Source organism: Natrix helvetica, assembly GCF_964273705.1.
Source record: "Natrix helvetica genome assembly, chromosome: 4".
Classification (NCBI taxonomy): Eukaryota; Metazoa; Chordata; class Lepidosauria; order Squamata; family Natricidae; genus Natrix; species Natrix helvetica.
Genome location: NC_138550.1, coordinates 137,810,201 through 137,834,929, shown reverse-complemented (window position 1 = coordinate 137,834,929; position 24,729 = coordinate 137,810,201). Strand labels below are relative to the sequence as shown.

At 41.8% G+C, this 24,729-nt stretch overlaps 1 protein-coding gene across 1 annotated transcript in view; it reads left to right on the top strand.

Annotated features, from left to right (window-relative positions):
* Nucleotides 1–24,125, top strand: part of LOC309390927 (tumor protein D52-like) — a 70,912-nt gene extending 46,787 nt beyond the window's left edge. Inside the window, exon 7 of the mRNA XM_081950831.1 lies at nt 23,879–24,125. Coding sequence (XP_081806957.1) covers nt 23,879–24,029 — 151 coding nt within the window. The 3' untranslated portion in view covers nt 24,030–24,125. The remainder of the gene's footprint in view (nt 1–23,878) is intronic.
* Nucleotides 24,126–24,729: the final 604 nt, after the last annotated feature.

Below are 24,729 nucleotides of genomic sequence, written 5' to 3'. Positions count from 1 at the left end.
GGAAGACATACAAGACCACTGATAATCTCCCTTGATCTGGGGCTCCACGCAAGATCTCACCCTGTGGGGTCAAAATGATCACAAGAACGGTGAGCAAAAATCCCAGGACCACACGGGGGGACCTAGTGAATGACCTGCAGAGAGCTGGGACCAACGTAACAAAGGCTACCATCAGTAACACTATGTCGCCAGGGACTCAGATCCTGCAGTGCCAGACGTGTCCCCCTGCTTAAGCCAGTACATGTCCGGGCCCGTCTGAAGTTTGCTAGAGAGTGTTTGGATGATCCAGAAGAGGATTGGGAGAATGTCATATGATCAGATGAAACCAAAATAGAACTGTTTGGTAGAAACACAACTCGTCGTGTTTGGAGGAGAGAGAATGCTGAGTTGCATCCAAAGAACACCATACCTATTGTGAAGCATGGGGGTGGCAACATCATGCTTTGGGGCTGTTTCTCTGCAAAGGGACCAGGACGACTGATCTGTGTACAGGACAGAATAAATGGGGCCATGTATTGTGAGACTTTGAGTGCAAACTTCCTTCCATCAGCAAGGGCATTGAAGATGAAACATGGCTGGGTCTTTCAACATAACAATGATCCCAAACATACCACCCGGGCAATGAAGGAGTGGCTTCGTAAGAAGCATTTCAAGGTCCTGGAGTGGCCTAGCCAGTCTCCAGATCTCAACCCCATAGAAAATCTTTGGAGGGAGTTGAAAGTCCGTGTTGCCCAGCGACAGCCCCAAAACATCACTGCTCTAGAGGAGATCTGCATGGAGGAATGGGCCAACATACCAGCAACAGTGTGTGCCAACCTTGTGAAGACTTACACGAAATGTTTGACCTCTGTCATTGCCAACAAAGGATATATAACAAAGGATATATAACAAAGTATTGCGAGGAACTTTTGATATTGACCAAATACTTATTTTCCACCATAATTTGCAAATAAATTCTTTCCAAATCAGCCAATGTGATTGTCTGGATTTGTTTTCTCATTTTGTCTCTCATAGTTGAGGTCCACCTATGATGCCAATTACAGGCCTCTCTCATCTTTTTAAGTGGGAGAACTTGCACAATTGGTGGCTGACTAAATACTTTTTTGCCCCACTGTATAAGAAAAGCTACAAATGATAAAATGGGGTCTTTATATGGAAAGTTGTGCATTGAATCCTTCAGTGATAAATATTGATGTCCGGTGTCGATTTGGATACATGAAATGGGGAATTTTGGTGTGTGTGTGTATCAGCTTGTATGTAGAGATTAAAAATGTAAGATTACAGCTTGCACAAGCAATGCTATTATACATTTCACATCATAGTTACTGCCTATTCTCATGATTAAGTCTAAGTCAAGCATTGCTTCATTTCCAAATCAGGCATCTTCTTCATCAGAGAGCCTGCTTTTAATATTATTTAGTTGCATAGAGGTAAAGAAGTAAGAGATTGGATGCCTCCAATGTATGAGTGGATAAAATCACTTTATGTGACTACTTTTTTCCTCTTTTGTTAGAGTGTGAGAAAATAATTCTGTAGCCCAAGGGTATTTCTAGATTGCTGGTACCACTAATACGTGCCTCAAATCTTTTGTGAAGGAGTAAGGCCTCTCTGTTCTTTTTATTGAGAAGTGTGCTAGAATTTCACCTGCCACTTAAACGTAGATAAATGCTTTTGTTTAAAAAAGTTTGTTTGAAAAAGTAGCTGAAAGTGAAATGAATTATCTCTTAGGTGTTTGGTGTGTACACAGATGCAATTCGATATTGTGGGAAAGCTGAAAGCAGTTCTGAGATGTCAAATAAAAGAGCTACTGAGATGCAATTAATCTTGCTCGCACTTAGATTTAGCTATTATTGTGTGGTTTGTTGTATATGCTGATAAGCCTAGCTATAGACCTCCCCCCCTTCTTGCAGTGATAGTCTCTAAACATAAGAAAATAGTTAAATCAAACATTTGAAATGACATAATCTTTTAAATTCATTAAGTGATTTTTCATAGACTGACCTTTCTTTCAGTGTTCCAGGAAGACCCTGAATATTGAAATTTAATCTGCTTTGAACGTTTTCTGTGAATAGTTTTTTTAAAATAGTTATAATCTGCTTTTTAAAAAAACATCAGGAAAAGATTCTGGAGGGTTGGAGAATCTTCAAGAAAACAGGTGCAATAGCATTAGGCCTGCAAAGAGGAAGAGAAAAGGGCAAACTGTATTGCCCCTTCAATTGCAAGCAAAGAGGCTTTATTGTATTCCAAATCCAACTACCAAGTTGTTCACTAGCAAAATAACCAGTTCTTAATTGTATCAAACATTGAAACATAATATTGATTGAATGTGTCAATAATGCTCAGTAAACCAAACCAGCAGTGTACGCTACAAATAATTTGCCAAGCACAAAACGTCAGTTTTGCTCAATGCATATTATTTTTTAAGGAGTTTGCAAAAACCACAATTATATTACTTACTATAATTATGAATAGTTTATATTAATTCTCATTAAAATTTTCACCAATAGTGCTGGATGGATCTCTAGAGTTTAGATTTCAAAAATCTATATTTAACAATATATAGTAGAGCAAAAATCCTAATTTAACCAGTTGGGGCCTATAGGTGGTGCTGTAATAAATGGAATGCACAATAATACACAAGGGATTTATGGATACAGTGCTACATACTTGATTTAAATCAGGATATTAATTTATTTTACAAATATATGCCAAATTAATTGTATGACTATGATTGCCCAATAAAAATAATGTTATGCCTTGCTCTATTTATTGTGATGGTCCCCTATTTTCTAGACTTCTATATTACATGATTGAGAAGTATCAGTCTAGCCTATACGGTAGTATAATTTGTAACTAAGCTCTAAAATATAACAAATATTTCTCAGTGACAGTCATATATAACTGAGGACTTTATAATGGGAGCTCATTAATTTTTAAATCCACCTGGTACAGTGAAAAGACAGAGTTGAAATTAAGGGAGGACCTATACAATTTAGGATAATAATAAACCACTACTTTTAGATGTTGATAGTTGTATATAAAATTAGCTGAACACATATAATATTTGGCATATATAATATTTTTCAAATTTTAAATTATAAAAAGACCTGTTTGCTATGTTTTTAAAGGGAATACACAAAAACCAGTTTTGATTTACTTTCAGTTGCCCAACCAAACATGGTGGTATTTAACAAAATAGTTGAAACATTAAACAATTAAAATTTTCTTTTTTGAAATAAGATTAAAGTAATGTAAGCGTAATCTTGTGCAGGCAATCCTCAACTTATAAAAGGTTGTTTGAAAGGTTGACTGCCACAAAAAGTTGTAAAATTAGTAAAATTGGTCACATGACCGGCCCACTTTACAAATGTAATGAGTTACAACCATTATAATGATGACTACACTATGGTCATAACTCAAGGACTACCTGTATTGAAAACAGCACCAGGGTTTTCTTTCAGCTGTTTATAATACATCTTTGCATTTAAACAGGGCATCCCTTTTGTTCACTTTTATTATGTTTAAAAGCTAGGTTCTTTTAAATATTTTTTCTTCCATTCAGTCACTTTGGTTACTTTAATAGAAATCGATATGTTTGCTGAAATCTTAATAGCGTGGGCTAAGTTGTTTTGAGCTGAAAGGAAATTAATCCTATATATTTAATACATTTGAAATGAAATATATAACACAAGTATTGTATATTTCTCGAAACTGAAAAATGTGGCAAAGAATAATCTCATAACAAAGCCCTAGGCCAGAAAAATCCTGAGCTAAATAGCTGAAATCAATACACTTTCTCTGAATAACTGTATATTCTTTTCTTTCCAGGACCAGTTTGTCTTCATCTTTCTTTTTTACTCTAAGGAGCTTATTCTGAGTAAGCTTATTTGATGCCATTTATCAGTACAGAATTTATTGTTCTCTTTTTGCTAGAAGACTGAACTTTTTGCAAGCAAAGGCAATTTGTAATGAACTGATAATGATAATTTAACAGCCTTAACCAATTGCCCGTGATTTGCAATTTAAGGCTGGCTATTCCTTTTGCATCCTTGACCTCAGGACTTTATTATTTACTTGAACAATTGCCAAGAGCCCAATAACAAAATTTCTGAATGAGCTAGCTAATCTTGGAAGTTCTAATATATATTTCAACTTAATTTCATTATAGCCTGTAGCTGGCAACTAAAAACAAAGATCAACAAATTAAAGAGAGATGCAGTCTGTTAAAATGTGGGGTACTAAATGATAACTGCCTTTTTCCTGATATTTTTAGCTCTTTCCAACCAGACTATGGATCCTCAAAATTGGGATACAGCTTTCAGAATCTTTGTCAAAACTGGACTGTTAAAACTTCCCTTAATGCAATCCCTCCCCCACCTCTTTCTTTCTTTCTTTCTTTCTTTCTTTCTTTCTTTCTTTCTTTCTTTCTTTCTTTCTTTCTTTCTTTCTTTCTTTTTTTCTTTTTTTCTTTCTTTCTTTCTTTCTTTCTCTCTCTCTCTCTCTCTCTCTCTTTCTCTTTCTCTTTCTCTCTAGCTTCCTTTCTTTCCTTTCTTCCCTTTTTTCTTTTTTTCTTTCTCTTTCTTTCTCTCTAGCTCTTTCTTTCTTTCTTTCTTTCTTTCTTTCTTCTAAGTTCTATACAGCTTATAGTATTATAAACTGTACACTGCCATCAGAACATACATATTTATATAATAGTAGTGCTTCAAAAACCCATTCTTTTCACTATTTTTCAAAATAAAGTTATGGAGTCTGATCTAAGTGACGGGTATAACTCAAGAAGTCTACCTACCCATTGTTCTCCTGAGGTAGAGCCAGTGGTGAGTTCCGGTGCGCGCATGCATTGTAGCTGGAAATGACACTTCCACAAGCCTCCGCGACACTCCAGCTGCTCAGTGGAGCATCGCGCAGGTGCTGTATGCGCCAAGCACGTGCGCGGAAGCGGTGACAGCTTTAAAACATGGTAAGGACCGCGGGCGGGCGGGCCCTCTGGACTACCGTACCGGAACGGTATCCGGTGCTCTGGGCTGGCTCCGGTATGCCATCCCAGGGCATACCACCTGCAACCCACCACGGGGTAGAGCAATCATGTAGGCTCCTTCTAGGTGCATTGTGTAGGGTATGCAGATTCTACTTAGAGTTCCTGAAGACAACACTATTGAAATACACCTGAAAAACATTATATATGTATTTTGTTTGGTTTGCCTTTATAAAATAATCCTTTTGCTAAAGGCTAATAAACATCCAAATAGCCAAAAAAAAGTATAAACATTCATAAAATGCATAATAAAATAGTTTTGTACTTTCTCTTTATAGGTTACAGTATTTATAAATTAGTGCTCAAGTCCTATAAAATCAGGATAATCTGAATGTATATTTTGGTTGGCTTTTCCCATTAAACTTGTTTGAATTGTTGGATGTGCCCTCTGTTTTCAAAATATATTTTATCATTAGAATTAGATTATACTTTTTCCATCTTGGTACTTCTAATATTTAGAAATGAGTTTTCTTAATTTCTCTTGGAATTGTTTTAACAAAAAAAATAATCCAGATTAATTCAATGTAATAATGATTTCAGATTAACAATAGCAGTAGAAATTAAATTTAATACAAACTATTAAATAGATAAATGAATAATATGAAGAAATATATTAGGAGCAATGGTGGCACAGTGGTTAGAATGCAGAATTGGAGGCTAACTCTGCCCACAGCCAGTAATTCGATCCTAACCTGTTCAAGGTTGACTCAGCCTTCCGTCCTTCCAGAGTCAGTAAAATGAGGACCCAGATTAGTGGGACCAATATGCTGACTCTGTAAACCGCTGAGAAGTGACTGTAAAGCACTATGAAGCAGTATATACTATTGCTATAACGAAATATGAATACATGCGGTTGAATGCTAGGCGTTGAAATTTTAAAATACATGTCAGTGAATAGGAAAGGAATGAAGGAATTCTTTCTCATCGGGCTTTTTGAGGGACTATTGTGCATGAGAGGACTTTAAAAAGTTGGGCTGCTATGGTTTTGAGCACACAGATGTTCCTTTTGGCATTCATACAGTACTAGTCTGTATAGGGATTTTACAGGCATAGAATGTGAGCTTCTTTGTTAAAGACAAAGTGTTGCCTGTGGTGGGAACTGTTACACTGATGGGAATGTAGTATAATGTATTGTTTTAGTTTTATGTCTCTTCTCCCTCCCCCCATTCCATTCCTTGTAGACAGTAGATTTGCTTTGTGGGCAGTGAATTGTTTCACCCAAGCCTGGCTAATAACATAACCTTCAAGCACATAGGAGAGGTACTTCACATGGTAGATAGTCACATGGCTTGTTTCAGGTCTGCGTGTGAATGTAGATTTTTAAGCTCAGGATTTAACAACTTGGAAAGTGAAATTAAATATGTTCTTCAAAAATACTGTAACATATATTTAGGAAACTATTTTCTTTTCCAAGAGAAAGAGCCTACCACAGTACAAATTAAAAAGATTAAATCAACAACAATATAATAGCACACATCAGAAAAAGCTAAAGGCAGTCTTAAATAGCAATGGCACTTAGATTTATATACCGCTTCACAATTCTTTTCAACACTCTGAGTGGTTTACAGAGTCAGCATATTGCCCCCAACAATCTGGGCCCTCATTTTACCGACCTTGGAAGGATAGAAGGCTGAGTCAACTTTGAGCCAGTCAGGATCGAACTGCTGGCAGTCAGCAGAGTTAGCCTGCATACTACACCACCTCACAGCAATGGCCATAATGTATGCTCTAGGTCAGGGGTGTCAAACTTGATTTCATTGAGGGCCGCATCAGGGTTATTTTTGACCGGGGGGAGGGGAGGGACAGGAAGGGCAGGGACAGCTCGACATCATTGCTTGTGGCAGCCTGAGTGCTCTGCCAGCAAAAACGGGCTCCTGAGCTCCATCTTTGACTGCAACTGACTCCTGAAACACTCTGCCAATGAAAACAGAGCTCAGGAGGGCCCTCCTGAGCTTCGTTTTCACTGACATCGGCACCACAAGCCGGTTCTTTGCTGTTTCCAGGGCAGCCCTGCAGGCTAGATCTAAGCACCACAGGTCGGATCCGGTCCCTGGGCCTTGAGTTTGATATCCCTGGTCTAGGTGATCTTTTTTGAGAAAGACATTCTAAAGGAACCTTTCTCTTATAGCCTCTTACCAAATCTTGGAAGTGTTTGTTTGTTTGGAGTGGGGGAGGGGAGAGCATCTTGGCACATAATCTCAGACTATAATTGCAGTTTCCATGCAGATAGATCTGAAAGGGTAATCTGATTTTTTAAAAGGGAGTATTTCCTTTGAGTAGATTGTATAGTCTCTTTAAAGAAAAAAAAAGATAGTTGCAAAGAAAGTGCTCAGAAAACCTAAATGGTTAGGATTAAAAGTGACAATAAATGCATAATTTTGGTGGAAATAATAATGGTTGTAGGATGAAAAGTATTAAACAAGGAGCTTCCTGCAGAGTGGATTGATAATGCACATGATGAAGTCATTAGGGATAAAAGTTAAGGAAAAGAATGCTGGAGGGAGTGTTTTTTTTTTTAAGTGAGAATATCTGTGATAATCTGAAGAGTGGAATTCAAATGAATCCTATACATAGTAGCACCTCAAAAATATGGATGAAAAGGAAGCCGTAAATATGAATTGTTGAAAATGGTTAAGGCTACAGGCAGACATGATATAAAAGAAATGTTAAAATGTAGATGTGATTTGCTTATAAAGTAGTTGTGCAATTAATTGAATCTGTGAAGAGAGTGATCCATGCGTGCAAGTTGGAAAATCGCTGTTAAATAAAGAGTAATGTAGCAAGAGTGCAAAAAACTACAAGTAAATAAAGTTAAGCAAGCCTGCCCCTGAGGGTTTTTTTTTAAGCAGAAAAGTGATTATAAAGCACTAAAGGAGATAATGAATAAAATGTATGAATCTGAGAAAGAACACTCTCATATCTTGATTGTATCTTCACAAGGTATGATAAAGTGAGTGGCTTGAATTATGGAACGTTTTGTGTCAATATGGAAGGTAAACTTAGTTTTTGAATGCAGTAAGAATGATGTATAACGAAGTAAAATGTGTCAGAATATATAGAAAGATTGGTAAATGGGTCTAGTAGAGCAAGATCGTGTGAACTCCCCTCACTTGTTCCATGTGTTTATGGATAAATGTACAAAATGTATTGTGATCTGTTGCAAGTAATTCATCTTCATCAAAATATATGAAAACAGATGAATATAAGAGTGTGCTTCTACCCATTTTGTTACATGGAAGTGAGGTTGGATACATCAGGAGAAAAGCTAGTTGAAAAATGGAAATGGTTTGTTTAAGAAATGTTCATTTGTCTTCTTAAAAAAGATGGATACAAAATAGGACTTAGGAAGTTCTGCCTTCCTTCAATCATCTATTAATAATTCATCACTTTCTCCTTGCTATAGAGCAATGTTGGCGAACCTTTTCGCCACCGAGTGCTGAAACAGGAGCGTATGGGCGCATGTGAGGAGCACCAGAAACCGGAAGAGCAACCAGGCTGGTGTGCCCAGAGAGGTGGAGAGCTGAGCTTCCAGTTTCCGGTGTACACATATGCGCCAGACACCTGGTCTTCCAGTTTCCAGTGCTCCCTTGCGCGTGAAGACCAGCTGGCACGCCCGAACCCAAAAGAGCAACAGGCAACAACTGGCGTTCCCGGAAAGTTGGCTCTGCATGCCACTTCCAGCACTCATGCCATAGGTTCGCCAACACAGCTATAGAGCAATGCTGCCTTTAGTTCACCTTAATCCTATTTGTTGTGGTTGCGTTTAGTGCATCTCACAAGCATCTGCTCATTCTCAGCTTTATTCTTTTCTGCTGTCTTATATCCTTCTTTGTTATGTACCCCTGTTTTCATTTCCTGTACACGTCCCTTTTTTCTTCAGCATATTAGAGGCCTCTGCATGTGTTCACACTGGCTTCTAGATTTTTCCTATTTTTCTTTCTTGTGGGGTTTACAATGAATTATTGTTGGTTGACTACAAAACAAATGATTTCATGTGATGGATATGTTTCTCCATGTATAATTTTTGAGTTGAATATCACATACTTCTGTGTAGATTTATTATTATTATTTCTTGGATTTCTAGACCGCCCCCTCTCCCAAGAAGGGACTCGGGGCGGTGTACAGTCAATGCAGATAAAAATACAATCATAAAACACTTAAATACATTTGGATGGAGGAGATAGGCTGTACAAGAAATAAATATATTCTAAAACCCTAAAAAACATCCCCAATTAAAAACCCAAACCCCATTAAAATAAATCCCCGGGAGATAAAACTAAGAGAGTGCCAGGCCAGCTGATTGAAATAGGTGAGTCTTTAACTTTTGACGGAAGGAACGGAGGTCGGTGGTAGTTCGAATGTCGGGGGGGAGGTCATTCCAGAGGGTTATTGGGAATTGTATGGATGTGATTTGCCATTGCTTCTTTCTGTGGTGTATTTCAAATATCTTAGTTAAACCTCTATCCATTATATTCTTGGTGATCATCCACCTATATACTTACAAGCCCAATCTTGCCTTTAAAAACCAGACAAAATTAGCCTCAACTCCCAAAAGTCATTTAGGAGTCACAATACACTTTAAAACCCCACTTATAAGCCCCCACATATTCTGAAATGTTGGAAATACCACCCTGCTGAATTCATTGTGATCTCTGAAAAATGGGTAATCAATGACGGCTTCATGTTGCACTTTGTGGATGTTTTCCTATTTCTTACTTGTGGGACAGCCAGCAATAAATGTCCTTCTCTGAAAGTCACCTTCTGGGTTTGAGTCTCAGCAAAGTGGAAGCAATGTGAGTCAAAAACAGATTCTTGATTCAAACCTAGGAGACAACAAAAATAAAAATGCTGAAATGCCATTATGTACTTCCAGTATCTGGAAAGGATTCCTGACTTCCCTTGCAAACTGAGCCTTTAAGAGCATGAATATGGCTCTAAACCTGAATGACTAAAGGAAATTGAGCTGTATCTTTCATAGAACTGCTTGTCATCCTCATGTTCCCTTGTGTGAGACCCGAGTCTGTTGAATTTCAAGTGCAAAGGAAGCTTACGAACAAATCCATTCATTAACTGAAATTTCAGCTTTACAAGAAGCCTTAAAGTGCAGTGGAAGTATTGACTTCTTTTGTCACTTCTGTATATAACAGCATATTATCCTCCCACCCATCCCCACCCCCACCCAATGAGACCCACGTCATTGGTGGGGTTGGGGTTTGTTGCTTTTTGCTGCTTCTTCAGAATGCCTATTATCAGGCAAGTTATTGAATAAGGCTAATTGAAGTATTAGTTGATTGAAAAGAAAATTATCAGATTAGTCTTGGAAGGGCATCCTGACCACTTAGGTTAATGCTTTATTGCATATTAAATATCATAAAAAAATTGATTATTGTCAGCAGCTTTTGAATGAAAGAGATGCCATTAAATACAAATGCTTTTGTCTGGTATGGGATTTCCGTCATGCCTGACCATTAAAATTGCTGAGTGTAATTGACGAAGCTCATAACTAACTATATAAAATCTTTCCACTATCTCTTCTTTCTACAATTCTGATCGTAAGTCAAGGACTACCTGTACAGCAATATGAACTGCTTATAATGGCAGGTAAATGAAACGATGTGTGTTTCCTAACTGTTTTTATTGTAACAGATACTCCCCAAATTGAGCCCAACATTTCTTTTGCTAAGCAAAGCAGTTGTTAAGTAGGTCATGCCTCATTTTATGACCTTTTTCAATGGTTGTTAAATAGATCTCTGCAGTTGTTAAATGAATCTGGCTTCCCCCATTGATTTTGCTTCTGGGAAGGTCACAAGTGGTGATCAAATCTCTCCAAGATGCTGCAACCATCTAAATATACACAGGTGGCAAAGCACCCAAATTTTGATCATTTTGTATGGATGCTACAACAGTTATAAGCTTGAGAACAGGTCATAAGTCACATTTTTCAGGGCTGTTATCACTTCAGTCTCTAAATGAATGGTTGTAAATCCAGGACTACTTGTAGCAAGAATGTGCATGTCATTTAATACATGAAATAAGATTTGCTATATTACGTAACAATAGATAAAATCTTTTAAGGTACAATAATATATACATTTAAAGAGAGAATAATTCAGTAAGATCCAAGCATTTGGAGGGGTAGGAATGGTGGTAAATTTTGCTAGGTCTCAGAGATTCAGAAATCCAAGAGAATGCTACAGTCTCCTTGTAATAATTTTTAAAAAGCTAAATTGTATACAGTTAATATATTAATGTTTAAATATATTTATCGACATGTTTTTCTGTGTATCTCTGCAGCTATGTCCAGATCTCATAAAATTTTCTATTTCATAAGAAATAACATTTGAACAGAATGAGCAACTTTCTCTAAGTGTTCCTGGTGGTAGATTTTCCAGTGTTAGAGTTAAAGCAGCTAATCCTACAGACTGTGGGAAACTGCTGCTGATAGAATCTGCAATCTCAATACCGTATTTTTTGGAGTATAAGATGCACCTTTCTCCCTCAAAAAAGAGGCTGAAAATCTGGGTGCATCTTATACACTGAATACAGCATTTTTTGCCATCCAAAACCCTGCCCCCTTCACCAAAATAGCTACGCATAGCTTTTAGGAGGCTTTCAGGGAGCGCCTGGGGGCTGGGGAGGGCAGAAATGAGCAAAAACGGGCCATGTTTTGGTTCAATTTTGCCCCTCCCCCAGCACCCAGGAGTACTCCATAAGCCGCCTAAAGGCTATTTGTGCCCCTTTTTTTGAGAAAAAAAACAACCTGGCCCATTTTTGTGAAAAACGGGCCATTTTGGGGAGGTTTACAGAGTGCAAAAACTTTTTTAAAAAAATTTGCCTCTTCAAAACCTTGATGTGTCTTATACTCCGGTACATCTTACACTCCGAAAAATACAGTATATATTTCTAGTTTTATATAGTCCCTTTGGCTATACAATATTACAGTGTAAAATGTTAGCAGAATAAAGCTCTAGAGTAACTTGATCTAATTTATGAAATGTTGGAAGATAGTTTAATAAAGTAGGATGCTCATACCTTGTGATGTAGGGCTGCCTAAAGTGACACATGAATTCTGCAAACCCTGAATAGATTGAACTAAATAATAAATAATAAGGAGCAAGTAATAAATAAAACTGCTGTGGATGGCAGGTGGTTTTTAACAGATGGCTTAACCTGCAGGTTTAGCCATCTGTCAAAACTACTTCTGGGCTTTGCTCTCACCCCACCCACCCCCTTTGTCACAGGTTTAGCTGTCTTGGAAGTCCCTGAGATTGTGCTGCCCATGTTGTCTGGACAAGTCAACTGCTAACTTGCCGAAACAAGTGGGGGGAAAGCAGGATTCATTCTGATAGTTCTCTGGCTTCACTTGTGCAGCTCTTCAGTGTTCCTGTTTCTTGCTTCCCTAAAGATGTGCTCAAAGATTAGTTACTTTTTTGTAAAGTAATGACTCTTCCCAAATACTTTACTACTAGTGCCAACTGTAAAAGGGCCTCTGGTAGCTGTGGTCCTGGAAAAAGTGTCGTCTTTCCCACTTGACTCCACCGGTATTATCGGTCTTCATATACATTAGTATGCTGCTGTAATATTGTCATTGGGCAGTAACTAATGTAGCAAATTCACTTTTAAAAAACGTGGAAGGTCTTTTCTGTTCTTTAGTTGCCTAGGTCCGTGATGGCAAACCTATGGCACGCATGCCACAAGTGGCACGCGGAGCCATTTGTCAGGGCACGCGAGGGGCTGCCCTGTCAGCTGGCCAGCGAGCATGCGCGCGCTGGCCAGCTGAGTTCACCTTTTTAAAAGCTATTTTTCGCCTTCCCCAGGCTCCAGAGGCTTTATAGGAGCCTGGGGAGGGCGAAAAGAGCCTTCCCCGCCCCCCCGGAGGCTTCAGGGACCGTCCCTGAAGCCTTTTGAACACTTAAAACCACCCTCCGAGCAACCCGGAAGTGACTTCCGGGTTGCTCGGAGGGTCGTTTTAAGCGTTCCGAAGGCTTCAGGGACCGCCCGAGGCTTCCCTGATGCCTTCGGAGCGCTTAAAACCACCCTCCGAGCAACCCGGAAGTCACTTCCGGTTTGCTCAGAGGGTGGTTTTAAGCGCTCCGAAGGCTTCAAGGAAGCCTCCGGACAGTCCCTGAAGCCTCTGGAGGGCCTCCGGGGGGTTGGGGGAGGCTCTTTTCGCCCTCCCCAGGCTCCTATAAAGCCCCTGGAGCCTTGGAAGGGCAAAAAAAAATGTAAAAATGGGGGGGTCGCGCGTTGCATTATGGGTGCGGCACACCCGCACTCGACCCCCCTGCGCTCCCCCCACTTGTGGCACGCGAGCCAAAAAGGTTCGCCATCACTGGCCTAGGTGATGCAGTATGACTGGTGGCTCTGCTCCATCAGGAAAACAAAGCATCTCCAGAGGAAGCAGGTGATGGGCTTAAGGACCCTACTGCAAGAGAGAGGTCTAAGCTTATCACACATCTCCCTTTGCTTTTGACTGTTTCACTATTAGTTCTCAATTCTCCTGAGGAGTCACTTCAGTTGCTGGCTGAAACAGTGCAAACTAAGGGTGCAGCACATATAAAGCCCAGAACCTTAGCAGTGAAATACTGCACATATAGAACCCACCTTAAAACATTCAGTTTCTATTTGGCCACATGTTTGGCACTGCAGTGAACCAATGATTCTGTTCCTACACCTACAGGTTGTGTGCAGACAATTTCCAGTTGGTGGTGGCATTGAGCAAGGATACCCCTCAACAATAGCTCAGTTGCCGAAGCACTGCTGTGCTCCCCTTCTAAAAAGTGGAAGAAATGCTGCTGTTAAAACTTGCTCTGAATTTTACTGCCTCCTTTCCTTGAACCAGCTTGCTTGGTCAGGCAAAGGCAAGCCATTGGTTAGCACTCTAGTTGTGTACGCGAGACCTCCTTCTCCTAGGCGCTGCTTGGAGTGTCCAAGCATGGGTTAACTTCAGCTTGCTGCCCAAGGACTGAGTTCAAAGTTTGTGTAGCTACGCCTCCTGCTCCCTTTAGAGGCTCAGTTTAAAAAACTCAGTCGCCCTAAAAGGACGCAGTTGGGGAGCTCCAGTTCTTGGACAGCAACGTGGACTCTCCAAACAGCCTAGTGTAGCCTCTTTTCTTATTTTTGTGTTTAGAGTGTAGGTTAGGAAGCATTAGGTTTTGTTATTTTCTTCCTTCAATTGAAAACTTCCTTCCTATAGCCTTCTGACACGTGGAACAGGCAGCTTAGAGCACGGCTGCCTTCCGCGACCACTGCGGTTGAGGCACCACTGGGAGGCTCATCAGCGGCTGCTGGCGAGCTCTGGGGGCAGGTAGGAAGGTTAGGAATCCCCCAAAAGCTGTCGGGGGACTGTGTTTAGCCCTGGAGGCTCTACTGAGCTCTCCGGATTGCCGACAGCTCACTGGTACGCTCCAAAGCTTGCGGTGGCCATTTTGAAAAGAAAAAAAGTGGCACGCTTTATTTTCAAGCCATTTGAATTGCCGCAGCCTGGTTCCACAGCAGATCGCTGCTGGGAGGGCTTCTTAACTTTGGGGTCTCGCTCTGGGGCTTCAGGCAGGTCTCCCCCTCCCCAGGAAGATTATTAGGAGCAGTTGCAGGGAGTTTGGCTTTGCTGTGGCCATTCCCTGCTTTATTCTAGCACGGATCTGCAGCGCCCTGGGACTCTCTATTTTGGGGCCAAAAAAAATGCTCCTTGTTATTGAATCCCTGTCTGGCCCCATTTTCCTCAGGACTTGGACTGAATTAAAGGGCTCATCATCCATACTCTATCACGTACAGGGATTAATTACAACCAAGCTGTCATAGGGCTGGAAGTGAACCATGGCCAGCAATGGTGTGGCTGAAGTCAGAGATCAAACTGGGCCTACCTCTAACAAGTGCAGCAGACCCAACCCTGCTGCTAAAGGGGACAGTGCAGGGTGCCCTGCAAAGGGGAAACAGCCAAAAGCCAAGAAGATCTCCAAGGCTGCAGAAAGGTTGGCTGAGAGGAGACAGAAAGTCCCGGAGAAGCAGTTTCAAAGAACAGTAAATGCCCAGGCACAAACTGTTCGAGACAGGGAACCACCACTGGCTCAGGTTCCTGCAGACCTTCCGATAGTGGATAAACAACGGGAGGGATCTCTATCTCTGGCGGAAGAAGGGGACTTTGGCTTTTACCCAATCCTTCCAGGGCATCTCCCAGGTCTCCTGATTCATCCATGGAAGAGGTGGCTATGGAGGAGGCCTGCTCTCTAATGGGTGAGGATCTTCCCCCTTCTGGACCTATTCCCGGGATGACTCCTGAGTTATCCCAAGCTATGCAGGAGGTGGTCGCATGGGCGATATCGCAGGAGATTGCAGATGGCATCCAACACCTGGGTCTCACCTTGCCTCTCCAGAGCAGGGCCAGAACTAAGGTGCAGGCCTCCCCTTCTGCTTCCTCAGCTGTCAGCGAGGTGTCTGAGGATGAGGAGGGTGGAAAGGATGCCCCTGACCTGTCAGAGGATGACATTCTGGTTCCCGACGCCCCCGCCTTCTCAGGCTTATTCAAACCTTCAATGTTTAAGGCCATTCTGACCAACGCTAGGGCTTCGTCCATTCAAATGGGACTTCCCACCCAATCCGACAAGAATGCCACTGAACAGGGTAGCAAGGAAATGGTTGGATCAGGGGATCCAGGCGCAGGTCTCTTTAAGGAGGCCACCCCCACCTCAGGAGCTGGTCCCGGCACCGCAGCTGTTCCTGGATGTCATCCAGCGACAATGGGCCCAGCCTGGGTAGATGGCTAATCCCAGTGGGGTGGATAAAAAGCTCTACTCTATGGAGAGTGGCATGGAAGAGCTCCTGAAGCTTTCTCAAGTAGATGACCCCATAGTGGCACTAACCTCAAACTCGGTCCTTCCAGCCGTTCTGCTGGATGGATTCAAGGTGGAAGACAAGAGGGTGGAAAAGGCCTGTCATAAGACTCATATGGCCACCGCGTGGGCCATGAATGCCTCCTCATCCTCTACCTACTTCAGTAGGGCAGCCCTATTTTGGCTCTGTAAGCTGCTAGCCAACCTCCCAACCGGCGACACTAGATCGCACCAGGACGTCAACAAAATTATTGCAGCAGTCGAATATTCGGCTGACACCTCCCTTAATGCCACCAAATTTTCCTCTAGGGCTCTGGCATCTAATGTGACCATTGGCAGGCGGACATGAAGGCGAAGTGGAAGTTGGCCTCGGCCCCTTTCAAGGGTGGTAAACTTTTTGGTGAGGCCTTGGACTCAGTCTTAATTGAGTCCAAGGACAAATGCAAAATCTTATCAGCGGTCACCGAGAAATCGGACCGCAAGGGTCATTCCTTTTTTGGTAGGCAGCCCTTTCGGAATGCAGACCCTCCATCCACCTCTGGGGGATTTACCAGGCCTTATTCCCAAACACAAGACCGCTCCCAGGATAGGACATCATTCAGGGACAAAACCAGGCAACAGGGTAACCACAGGTCCTTTAGAGGAGGGTTCTCCAACCGCTCCTTTCGAAGAACCAAGTGACTGTCACTGGTCCTCTCCCATTGGGGGTCGGCTACAGCTCTATGCTGCCTAGTGGGAGGAGACAACGACGGACGTTTGGGTCTTGAACATGATCCGTCATGGCCTTACCTTAGACTTCCTCTCATTTCCTCCGCGGACCTTCATCCACTGTCCCCTCCCGAAATCAGCCCACAAGCGACAACTGATGCAGGGAGAGATCCGGCATCTACTGGACATAGTGGCCATTGATCAGGAGGGCAGAGGATTTTACTCGATCCTCTTTCTAGTTCCCAAGGCCTCGGGAGGGGTGAGAGCCATACTGGACCTCAAGAAACTCAACATCCATCTAGCGTACAAGCGTTTCAAGATGCAATCACTCCAGACCATCTTGGGTTGCATCAGACATGGTGATTTCCTGACATCAATCGACCTGAAGGAAGCATACCTGCACGTTCCCATTCATCCAGCGCATTGCAAGTTTCTGAAGTTCCAGTTTGCAAACCAGCATTATCAATACAATGATCTTCCTTTCGGCCTATCATTGGCCCCCAGGACATTCACCAAACTTCTGGCTGCTGTCGCGGCACATCTCAGATCTCGTCCAGTAAGACTCGTTTGTTATCTGGACGACATTCTGTTGATGTCGTCGTCCAGGGAGCAGGTATGTCGAGATCTCAGCGTCACCATCCACGCAGTAGAGCAACACGGCTTCTCCGTCAATCTGGAGAAGAGTCACTGGAGCCAACTTCCAGGATTCAACACCTGGGTACGGTGATCGACTCCAGAATTTGCAGGGTGTTCCTCACACAGGAGCGGAGGGACAGCATCACATCCCTTGAGCGTCAGATCCGGAGGTTCAGGTCAGCACCCCTATCTTTTCCTACTGGGGAAACTGATCTCATGCATCGCTGTAGTTCCTTGGGCACGGCTGCATGCATGGGATCTTCAGTGGTTCCTTCTTCCGATTCAGTGCTCAAGGCCAGCAATTCCAAGAGGGTGGTCAGCATTCCCCCCAAGGTGCTTCGGTCGCTCGGGTGGTGGCAATCCTCGACGCTGATGAAGGGATCCCTCTTCAAGGAACCAGAGCGTCTGATCATAACAACAGATGCCAGTTTGTATGGCTGGGGCACCCACCTATAGACGCATGTGACACAAGGCAGATGGTCGCAGGCAGAGCTCGCCCACAACATCAACTGGCTGGAGCTCAGAGCCGGCAGACTAGCCCTGCACCACTTCCGTCGGTTCATCAAGGGATCCCACATCCTCATACTGATGGACAACCTCACCACCAAGGCCTACGTCAATCACCAGGGCAGAACTCGATCAACAGCCCTGATGTCGCAGGCTGATGCCATAGGACTATGGGCGGAGCGTCACCTCAAGTCTTTGAGAGTGGACCACATCTCGGGGGAGGACAACATGACAGCGGACTGACTAAGCAGAAAAAACATCAGCAACTCGGAGTGGCAATTTCACCCATCTCTGTTTTATGAAATGACCCAGAGATTCGGTCTTCCGACAATAGACCCGTTTGCCAGTCCCGAGAACACACACTTCCCCCTGTTCTTTTCAAGATTCCAATGCTCCGGCGCGGAAGGGACGAACAGTCTACGATGCCACTGGCCTCCTGGCCTGTTATATGCGTTTCCGCCCCTCCCACTGATACCTCAGATGATCAGGAAGATCTTACTGGAGGGCGCTGAAGTCTTGCTAGTCGCCCCGCACTGGCCAAGGAGGTCCTGGTTCGGCGACCTTGTCAGCCTGTCAGTGACCAAGCATTGGCACATACCTCAGGGGCAAATCTCCCTCAGTCAAGGGGCCATACCACACCTGGACCCTCAATGGCTTCAGTTAGCCATTTGGCACTTGAGGGGGCCTCCTGAGGCAGGACAGCTTCTCAAACAAGGTCATCCACACCATCCAGGCATCCAGGCGACCTTCCACCATGTGGATCTATGATGCAACTTGGGCTATCTTCTCCTCTTGGTGTCAGTCCCGTCACATCAAGGACACAGCAGCAACAATTCCACAAATTCTGGACTTCCTCCAGGAGGGGTTGGACAAGGGCCTCGCCCCCAACACCCTTCGGAGGCAGACAGCAGCCCTAGCCACCATCTGTCCAGAGACGATTCTCAACCGTTCAGCAGACAGCCAAAGGTTCGCAGTTTCCTAAAGGGGGCTATAAACCTACGGCCTCCGACAGTTCACCGTTACCCAACTTGGGACTTATTGATTGTTTTGCAGACCTTAACATCAGCGCCATTCGAACCAATTCGCTCTGTTAGCCTATGATATTTGTCGTTCAAAACTGCCTTTCTTGTAGCCATCACTTCAGTGCACAGAATTTCGGAGCTAGCCGCGCTCTCCATTAGGGAGGACCTTTGTATTATACATTTGCACAGAGTCATTCTGCGATTGGATCCAGCATTTCTACCAAAAATTAACAGCTTATTCCACAGAACGCAGGAGGTCATCCTCCCTGACTTCTGCCCGCACCCCAGTCATCCCAAGGAGCGCGTCTGGCACAAATTGGATGTGCGCCGCGCTGTGCGGGTATACAAAAAGAGGACAGCTTCCTTTTGCAAGTCAGAATCGTTCTTCATATCATTCCAGCCACCTCCATGGGCAGGAAAGTCTCATTTTCCACCATAGGACGTTTTGCTGCACACTTGAATTAAGCTGGCTTACGAGCAACAATCCAGACCTGTTCCTCCTCATATAATAGCACACTCCACAAGGAGCGCTGCAACTACGGCTGCTTGGGCCACTCAAGTGCCTATTGATGAGATCTGCAGGGCGGCTACCTGGTCCTCACCATCACTGTTCATTCGGAATTACAGACTGGACTCCTTTGCCTCTTCAGAGGCTTCATTTGGAAGGAGAGTCTTACAGCGGCTCCTACTAACCTGAATGGTCGTTCTCTAGGCACTGCAGGAATGTTCAACCCCGCCCTGGGGTCGCCTGCGGGTGCGTGACATCACCTCCATAGCATAGACTTTTCTCCACACAGCATCCTTCTGGGTCTCATTCCTTTGTTTTTTAAACTGAGCCTCATAAAGGGAGCAGGAGGCATGGCTACAAAAACTTTGAACTCAGTCCTTGGGCAGCAAGCTGAAGTTAACCCATGCTTGGACACTCCCGTAGTGCCTAGAGAACGACCATTCAGGTAAGCCAATGATCATTCTCCCCATTTGCAAACCAATCAAAGTTACCATCTGTAGTCCCTTCAAGAGTGGAGAGAGTTGCAACCTCTTTGAGAACCTCTATCTTAGAAGACAAAATTATAGAAGAGGTCAATAAGTATGATAGATACTTTCATATATTAAAGAAAAATATTGCCCCAAATAAATATGTTTGGGAAATGGCATGTTTAGAAGTGTAGAAAATGTCATCTAAGAATTTGATTAAAAGCTTATTTCATGAACTTGGAATGGGTATATATGTGAGAAGGGTTTATTTTACCAATTTGAATTGGGACTTTGTAATGGATTTTGTGATTGACAATAATAGCGAATCCAATTTGTTTATCCACTAATAATTGATTTTCTGACACGTTAAAGGCCTGGAACGTTAATTTTAAATGTTAGAAGAGAAGAAGTGTTCTTGTGTCAATGTATGTTTCAGGGACCCCTGATTATTTGGAAGGATTGTGTTGTTCAGTGTGATACCCCACAAGGACATCTTCATTTCATTGTGCTTTGTATTTATTGTGTCAAAGACATGAATTCTTCTTTTTTGGGATGAGAGCAGTTACTGGAGTGAATTGGCACATGCTAAGGAATGTCTTGAGGCAGGGGGAAATGTCAAGAAACCTGTCCAAAGGAAAAGCTTTTAAATTACCTCTTCATGCAGAAATGCAAAATCAAATTTAATTGCTCTCTTCCTGTCCTGTTCAGACAAGCAGACTCCTTTTGGTACATAGTGAAAAAGAGCCATAATGGTAAGAGCTGGGATTTGTTTAGCTCTAGTAATCAGGGGGGAAAATAGAAATAAGTATGAAAGAACAAAAAACGCAGCTGGGATGGGAGATGGGGACTGAACTTTTAACATTCTGGCATGGGCACGGGTGATATCTGCCAAATCAGGTTTAAAGATGAAATATCACATTCTTTGGTAACTGTTTGGGAATTTCTGGGTTCCAAATGGTGACAGTGACCAAACCAAGGATTTTAAGGGAGTCAAACTATTCTCCAGGGAGTCAAACTATTCTCCAAGGGAGTCAAACTATTCTCCAAGGCACCTGAGGGTAGAACAAGAAGCAATGGGTGGAAACTAATCAAGGAGAGAAGCAACTTAGAACTGAGGAGAAACTTCCTGACAGTTAGAACAATTAATCAGTGGAACAGATTGCCTCCAGAAGTTGTGAATGCCCCAGCACTGGAAGTCTTTAAGAAGATGTTGGATAGCCATCTGTCTGAAACGGTATAGGGTTTCCTGCCTAGGCAGGAGGTTGGACTAGAAGACCTCCAAGGTCCCTTCCAACTCTACTATTGTATTGTATACTAGAATAATTTCTACTGTAGATTGCCTCAGCTTTGGTTAAAATTAGAATTTGTCTTTTAATTTTGATCATTTGTGTCATCTTCTCTTTTCCTTTCCATTAATTAGACAGATAAAAATTGCTGACAAAATTCCCTTCCATGTGTATTTTGCCCCTAGGAAGGGACTTGGCCATCACTTCAAGAATTTCCACACTCTTATTCAAGCAAAAGAAGCCATTACAGCTGAATTCATTTCAGTATTTGTTGTTAGAAGCAACAATTCTATGTGAGATACAGAGTGTTTTCTTTTCACTCTGATAATAGGAAGCAAATAAATCCTAAAATGGAGCATTAGACTACTTCAGTGAGCTCATACTTTTGTACAGATACCCCCACCTACATTGCCTTTGGTAATGGTTCTGTGAGAAAAATCAATTGCATAGAAAGTATAATCTGTGCAAATATTTGTTTAAAATTTCTCTTATGAAGGAAGAATAGTATTTCTGAAAATAACACTATGGCTTCTGCGTAGGTACATTATTATAACAGGCAACTCAATGTGTGTGTGTGTGTGTATATATATGTATGTATATATATATATATATATATATATATATATATATATATATATATATATATATATATATATATATATATATATATATATATATATATATATATATATATATATATATATATATTTATCAGTACAATTACAACATATATATAGATAGATAGATAGATAGATAGATAGATAGATAGATAGATAGATAGATAGATAGATAAAAAATATACTGTACATAACATTCATTTTTTCAGCAATTTATTCCATATGCATCAAAATCTCATTTGCTAGGAAAGTGCTGGAAGTAATGTTCATGTTTCCCCGAGTGGAAGATGGACTACTGCCAGAATTTAGCCTGCCAAAGGAAGCATAAGAATTACCATCATCCCTGCTCTGGAAGCATCTGTACTCCTGTTGCCCATTTGCCAGCCCTCTGGCATTATCTAATCCCACAGACTGATTGTTATCTGCTGCCTTTATTCTCTCTCCCACTGGCTTCCCTCCATCTTCCCTAGCTAAAGGAAGAGGAGGGGGGAGGAACAGCAGGGTAAACAAGGTAAAACCAGCATCACCAGGGCCTCCTTACCCTCCACAGGTGTTTGTAAGTGCATAAGAGAGCGACCATTTTGGGAAAAATGGGCAGAGATTGGCAGCAACAGTATCTCTCAGCAAGCTTGCCTGGAGGGGGGCTGAAATTTTCACTGTGAAGGTGGGTAGAACTCCCTTGCCTGGATGTCTGAAAGAAAGATCCACTTTTAGTGCAGTCTTCACCATCCATGCAACTATGACATTCATGGCCAGTATGGGGCCAAGTGAATATCTTGTTATATTCTCCATAGAACTCTCTGCTAGGGCTCTTCCTTGCTAGTCATATGTGTGATGCCCTGATTGATGCATGTGGATCATCACTTTGGCCTGTTTCCTTCCTTCACCTAAGTTACTTTCCCTGCTCATCCTCAACGATGGTCCCAGTTCCAGCCCCAAACAGGCTACTTTCATATTATGGTGGCCCTTTGCAGTAGATAAAGTTGAGCCAGGGTCCCTACGTGACTTAAGATTGTGCAAGAATTTTACGCCAGCCTCATCGCTGCCATGTTGCCGGAGGGATAAGAACCTAGATCAAGCGAAAGGTTCTTTCTTTCTACATCTGGCGACAGATGCAACTGTATTGTCTGCCTTTTCCTCTCTTCTAACACAGCCAGAGAGAAGGAAGGCCCTTCAGTGATTAGAGACTTCTAGCTGCAGAAGACATATTGCCAATGCTCCTCAGTCTCTCAGTCTTTCAAAGAGAGACAGTACAGAATCAGTTTGGCACTTGGTTCTCTATGGTATGTTGTTTTAAGAAGTACCCTGGCTCATAATCTGGGATGAATTGGCAAGTTTACTTCCAGGTGGACCAACATCCATGGTTGAGCATTAAGGTATCTAGGCCTTTTAGGGGGAGAAAGATTATCTTAGTTAGAAACAGTATGGAGAACAGTTTTCTGCCCTCCATTTTTATTCAAAGCGCTACTGATTGCAGACAAGGGTAAAAACAGAGCAGGATAGCTGGAATTCTGCTTTTAAGAATTTGAACTAGAGAAGTCCAGTGGGACAATTATTTACAAATGAGTATGATTACAATTATCATTTCAATAACTGCAGTCTGCACATGTGTGTGGGCTGTTACTTAGTATGAGGACGGGAGAGCTATAAAATTCAATGTTTAGAGCAGCTACTTGAAAAACATATACGTTTGACATTGTCAATCATACTTCAAGTGGATGATTTTAAATCCAGAAAATTCCAGTTCATAACTTTGCCTAAACTTGATTCATTTGCTTTTAGTGTTGCCTGAACCTACCTATTATGGTCTACTTTATGTGCAAATCAGGCTGTGGTGGCTTGTTTGGCAAATCATGGTTTTTAACTCTTCTGATTTAGTATAACTCAGGGGTGTCAAATGTGCAAAGTCATGGCGTCGTCTCATGACGTATCACAACTTTTTTCCTTTGTTAAACCAGGCATGGGCATGGCCAGTGCGTGATGCATTCGAGCCGTGAGTTTTGACAGCCCTGGTGTAAGTCATTGCTTCTGACAGCTCTTGAAATACGGCTAGTTTTGCCAAACCACTTTAGACTAAACAAAATTATCTTTACATTGTGAGAGGAAAATGGCTTATTGTTTAAAGTATTGTATCTTGTCGAAGATTACAAAGAACATGAAGGATGAATGGAATTTTGCAACGTAGACTCACAACAGTCAAGTTTAAAATGCCACCTCAAAATATATGTTTATATGTCATTACACGTTTTTCTTTTTTCACCAGGAAATATGAAAATGGATCCAAAGTTCGCCTGAAACTTATTGACCTTGAACTCTCCTCCAGATTCTTGGGAGGAACAAATGATACAATGTTATTGGAAGCTGATGCTGTGCTTTTGGGACTAATGGAAGGAAAAGAAAGTAAAAATAAATAGTATATGTTTGTTTGTTCTTTTTTTAAAAAAAAAATCTCTTGTCACACTTATTTGTACAGAATATTCCATTTGAATTAAAATATTGAAATCATTCAATCACCATTCTTTTGTGGTTAAAATAAATGTAAAGATAAACTTTCGTAGAATATTTATTATTGGCAATACAATTTATTGTTCTTTCAATTTTACATTCATACTAAAAATGGGAAATTTGGTAGATTTTTCAAGATTTCATTATCTTACAATTTACATCAAATTTTAGCAGGTAAAATATACCAGATGACTACGGTCATTATTTATTGAAATTATGATTTTCTAACTCAAGGGAGAGTAAATCTTAGAGATGAACAAAATTATGCTGACCTTTTTTTGCTTAACCCTACTTCATAATCATTCCGTTTTTAGTTCTCTCTCTCTCTCTCTCTCTCTCTCTCTCTCTCTCTCTCTCTCTCTCTCTCTCTCTGTATGTGTATGTGTGTTGGTTGGTTAGCAGATTGGAATATGGAAACCACAAATAAGCCTAATTAAGCCTCGGGTACAAACAGTAAGCCTCAATAAAATACGTTGAGTTGCAGTTTCAACTTTAAAATATTGCATGTAGACCATATCCTCCCGCCTTCAATCCCATTTTTTAAGGTTCTTAAATTTGCTTTATTGGACCTTTATTATAATTAAATAAATTTGTCCAACCCGCCCGTCC